This window comes from Mustela lutreola, chromosome 1 (assembly GCF_030435805.1).
Source record: "Mustela lutreola isolate mMusLut2 chromosome 1, mMusLut2.pri, whole genome shotgun sequence".
Taxonomy (NCBI): domain Eukaryota; kingdom Metazoa; phylum Chordata; class Mammalia; order Carnivora; family Mustelidae; genus Mustela; species Mustela lutreola.
Window position 1 is genome coordinate 65992889 of NC_081290.1, and position 5310 is coordinate 65998198.

General features: G+C 58.9%; 1 protein-coding gene across 1 annotated transcript; it reads left to right on the forward strand.

Annotated features, from left to right (window-relative positions):
* The first annotated feature begins 1223 nt into the window (after positions 1–1223).
* GPR78 (G protein-coupled receptor 78) lies at positions 1224–5310 on the forward strand. The gene is given in 5 exon segments (XM_059151978.1): positions 1224–1350; positions 1353–1438; positions 1510–1665; positions 4944–5031; positions 5180–5310. Coding segments are annotated over 5 exon segments (588 nt in total).

A 5310-nucleotide genomic window follows, 5' to 3' on the forward strand; every position in this document is an offset into this window, starting at 1 on the left:
AAGTGTCTTCCCTCCATTCTTGTCCTGCCAACTGGCCACTGAAGGGGTTGCAAGATTCCTACAGGTTCAGGAGCCCAAAGGCAGCAGCAAAGGGGGAGAGAGAGACAGACCCTATCTCCCAGGACCTCCAAGAGCTACCTGGAGAGGCAGAGCTCACCTCCAAACGGGGTTCCATACTGCACCAAGCAGGGAGTCATGCCTCCCAGGCTGTCCCGCTTTCCTTCTCTCCTCCTCTTTGCTTTTCTCTCCCTTACCTCTCCTTCCCTTTCTTCTTCCTTTCCTCTTTACTTTTCCTTCTTCATCTTCCTTCCCTCATTTCTCTTCCCATGCCATTTCCATTTCTTGCTGCCCTTCTTGTTCAGCAAACAAGAGATCCAATCCCTGGCCCTGAACTGGGGCTGGGAAAGGGCACCTCCACCCAGGTGCACCTGGGCTTTCTTCCTGTAGCTCTGTCTGCCCATCCAACACAGTTCCCTGCCCCTTAGCCACTGGCTTTCCTGCCCCTCAGCCGCTGGCTTTCCTGCTTCCCCTTGCCCTGAGACTGCTGGATCACTCCAGTTTGGTGCCAGCTCAGAGGGGGAGGTGCGCTGAAAAAGGCAACACAACTAGGGACAAGCAGACAGCTTTTAAGCATCTCAGCTGGGCCAGGAAGCTCCGGATTCCTCCGGAGTTAGGAGGAGGTGTGACCCTTGTAAGGACCCTCCTGGTGTGGGACAGAAGGGCGTGGAGCTTCCTCCAGCCGCTGCATGTGGCGACTGCAGATAACTCCGTGACCCCAGGACCCTTCCCCCTCCCCCCTAGGTTCGCTGCGGGATGGTGCTGCGGGCAACTTGGCCCTTGGCAGGGGGACGGCAAGCGCGTTCAGCACCCTGGACAGCGCCACAGGAAGTGAACTGTGCGTTGCGCTCCGCCCGCCCGCCAGCTCCGCAGCGCAGCGCGCTTGGCTGCGTACTTGCCGGGGACCCCGTGCTTGCCACCGCTTTTCGCGCGGCGCTCCGTAACGTGGTTCCTTGATCGTGTGCGGTGGATCTCTGGGACTCCAAGAACGCGCCCGTCCGCCGCCCCACTTTCCCCGCCTGCGCCTGGAGTGGAACCATGAGCGCGGGCACCTGCCGCCACTGTTCCCTGGGAGCCTGGCCAGCCGCTAGCGCCAGGGCCCAGGGAAAAGCGCCGCTGAATGTGTCGCTGGGGCTGTTCCGCGGCACTTAGAGAGACGGCTGCACATGCGCCCGTGCATCTTGGACGCTTTCCTGGTGAACCTGTCCCTGGGCCACCAGCTGCTGGCAGCGTCTGACAGGCCCTTCATGCTGCTAAGCACTCTGAGCTGGCGGCTGTCTTCTGGGCCCAGCGGAACCAGGCTGTGGGCTTCCTGGACACCTTCCTGGAGTCCAACTCCACACCAAGCATAGAGGTGCTGAGTGCAGGACAGTGGCTGGTGGTGGCCTAGGTGTGGGGACAGTCATTGGCCTTCCTGTTTGCAGTGCTCTCCTGCTCATGGCTCCTCTACAGGGGAACCTCGTGTCCTGCTTGCTTCTCCCACCGATGGCCTGCCAGCTCCACGCTGCCGGCTTTGTGCTGCTGCTCCTGGTGCTCGGACTCCCCAGGCTCAGGATGCTGCCGGTGGCACAGGGCCACTGCCAGCGCCTCGACATCGTCCCCATGCAGGTGCTTGTGCTGCTCCTGCACCTGCACCCCACCCAGTCCAGAGGGCTGCACCCAGCTCCTGCGCTCCCCACTGGCGGCCAGTTCCCAGAAGCCTGCGGGCAAAGCATCTGCCCCAGGGCTTCTGTCACTGTGTGCCTTCCCCTGCACGCTGCTACCGGGTTTCTGCACCTGCTTCTTTGGACTCCCAGTGAGTCCACACGCTGGAAGGACCAGGCGCTTCTTAGTGTCTGTGTTTGCCTGTGGAGTCACTGTGGAGCCTGTGTCCACAGTGAGCTTCTGTACCAGCTGTGAGGTCTGAGCCACCGGAAAAACAAATGTTGTCCCCCTACCATGGGAGGAGTCAGTCACTCCTCTTCTGGGACAGATGGGTGTGGATCTGAACACTCCTTCCAGTTCCTGCCCTGTTTACCCACTGCCCTTCCCTGCTGTGGGGTCTAGGTCTTGGGGAGGGTCTGCCGGGTTCTGTCTTCTCACGGCTTGCCATGCATTTGCCCACGGACTCTCCTTCTCCCACCTTCCCTCCCCTGACTTGCCCCCTCCCCCATCTCCCCACCAGTCTACTGCCTTAGGACACAGGTCCTCTCTCTCCTCGAGGATCCAGCTGTGCTCCTGCCTCTGCAGGACTGACTTAGACCCTCTATCCCCGGGAAAGAGAGAGCTAGTGGGGCGGGGAGGGCAGCAGCTTATGGAGGAGGCGGGCATCGTCCCTTCCTTCCAGGTCTCCAGCCCTCCATTATGTCACCTTTACGAACAAAACAGCTCTTTCCATTGTCTTTCCTCTCTCTCGTCCCTGGGCTCTCTGGCCTGGACGTCCCCCTGGAAGCTGCCCACGCTGACTCTCGGATCTGTGCTAGCTCTAACCCCCACCCTCGGGTGCCCTAACTTCTGTCCTCTGTTCCGTGCCCCCAGCGCTGCCTCAGTGAGCACAAGTACTCCCGCCCGAGGCTGCCAGGCAGATCGGCTTCTTCAGCGGGTCTGTCATCATCAGCTTTGCCTCATGAGTTGTGACCCGGTGGGTCTGGGCCCTCAGGCCCCTGTTCTGGGAGCTGCTGGGAAGTGGGTTCAACCTCAGGCAGGCAGGCAGGCAGGCCTCTGAAGTCTCCCCACTGGGGACCTGGAGGGAAGCTGCCCTTCCTCTGCACCTGAGGCAGCCAGGGCCTCGTCTGAGGTCTTGTCAAAGGCCCCGGGACGGAGACAGCAGCAGCCCCACGCCCTTGCTGTAAATGAGAAAGCTGCCCCTCTCCAGAGGCTGAGGCTGGGCCAGGCAAGTGTGGGGTCTCTGGGCTAGGGTCTGACTCTTTTCAGTTGTAGGAAGCTTTTAGAGCCAGTTAGGTGGTCTGGGATCAACTCAGAACTCAGACTCAGCATCCCCTGGGCATGGATTCAGAGATGCTAGGGGAAGGGCCAGGCCAAGGCCACTGTCACACGGAGTCAGTGTTTTCTTTGCTCTTCCTCCCATCCCTTTCCCTGGAGATCCTGACCTGGAGCTTGTAGGAGACTGGGGGAGACCACATGTAAGGGGCCCAGTGTGATGGGTCTGTGTTCCTGCCTCTGGGGTTCGTGGCACTCTCTTTCTGCGGCCAGGCTCCTGCTGGAGTCAACCTCCCCGGGCGGTCCCCACACCCCATTTTGGGTTGAAGCAGAAGGACAACCTGAGGGAAGTGGCTCCTGGAAGGAGCTGAAGATCCTCAGCCTCTGGCCCAGGCCACCCACCCAAGGGGCAGGGGGGCACTGGGCATGGTGCCAGGCTCCTGGGTTTGTTCCAGCAAGCATCCACTGGCAGCTCTAGGATGCCCTGGGCAGTTGACTTGTCTGTTCAGGCTGTCCGCCCCCTCGGGTCATTTGGGTTGTTAGGCATGACTGGGAGGGCACCCAGGCTTCCCACGGGTGGGGGAGGCTTCCAGATTGTCCATGCCAAGTGAGGCGAGCTCCATCCTCCCGGTCAAGCTCCCGCTGAGAGCTCCTTGGAATCACATGGCTCCTGGCGCCCCAGCCCCACCCATCTGGCCCCAGCACAGCATGGATCTCTCACAGACCATAGATGTCATCATGCTTCATCCCATGAAGCCTGGCCAGTAGTCTCATGTTCTTATGTTGTCTCATGTGTGCTGTTGTGGACAGAGCCAATCGTGCTGCTCTCCCGGGAGCCGGCAAAGTGATCTGGTACAGTGTCTGTGTGCACACATGCATATATATGCACACGTGTGTGTGTGTGTGTTTGTGTGTGCACGTGCAGAGGCAGATGCTGGAGTTTCAAGAGCTCCTTCCAATGACCTGGGTTCAGTGTTTGCTTTGAGATTGGAAATGAGTAATGAGGGAGCCTGGATTTCCCAGCCACTCTATGTCGATGGCTAGCTTTCACTTTCATGTCATATTGGTTGTGAGACCTTTGTGTGTATATGGGAATGTGCGTGTGCATGGGCACACACGTGTGCAGCAAGAAGAGCTGCAGAGGCAGAGCCTCAGTGCACACACTGGAAGGCCGGTTTCTGCTGTGTGCACTTGGGGGACGTGGGCAGCTCACACCCTCTTGTCTGTCATGCATGTCCCCAAGCCCTTTGTGGGAACCGTGCATAAGATAAGAGAACCTCTTCAGATTGCCAGGAGTGCTCACGAAGGGGTGCCTCTAGTTCACTCACTCAGTGTTTGGTGAGCACCTCCTGGGCAGGTTTGGGCCAGGTTCAGTCCCGCCTCACTGGGCTCTTTGTTCTGATGGCAGGAACTGCAGGTCAGTGGGGACAGGTGGGTGTCTCCAGAGAGGGAGGGGTAGGAAGGGACTGAGTTTGGGGGAGCAGCACCTTGGGTCTGTGTCCCTCTGCATCCCCATCCCCACCCCCGACTGCAGACTCCTGGAGGTGAGTATACTGAACACCTGGGACCTTAATCCACTCCAGCGTTTGACTCAATACAACCCAAGGCCGAAGACCAAGCACCAGAAGAGGAAAGTCCCCAAATCCCCAGCTCCTTTACCCTCCATACCACAACGGCGGGGCTCGGGGGACTCTGTGCTATTTCTAACCGGGTTAAATCCACCTTCAAGGTGTCCATGGAAGAATCTAAGAATGGGTCACAGTTCTGAAAACAACTCCCGAGAAAAGATTTCGAAAACAGTTGCAGCAATTACAAAAAGACCAGAACAAAAGCACCGCCTTGCAGGGGGAGAGAGACTCTTTCGGGAGCAATAGCACAGCCCTTGTGTAGGAACGCTCACGGCTTAAATCACCAGCCACTGGAGGGGCCCTGAGGCTCTGATTTGGTTCCTGTGTCTGACGTGGCAGGTGCTCACCAGGCAAGACTTTCTGCACGCTGACCTGGCTGTGCTGTCCCCAAGCTCCGCCCCCAACACCCATCACTGGAGACACATGCGTAAGGCTCAGAGAGCGTGCACGGAGCCACTTAGCTGGTGAGGGTTGTTGTCTGTACTCTCTGCAGTTCTAGAGCCTTCCAAACCTCTAGAGCCCAGGTATGTATGTGGGCGTGGTCACTGCTGCTAAAATACCTGCTCATCCACCAGACAGGCTAGTGGGGCGTGTGCCCTTTGTCACCATTAGCCCTCCCTGGGGGTTCCTGAGCGAGTACCCGAGCTCTAGCAGGACCACGGCCAACCTCTGCATGGACCCCCAGCTCTACCAGCAGTTCCTGTAG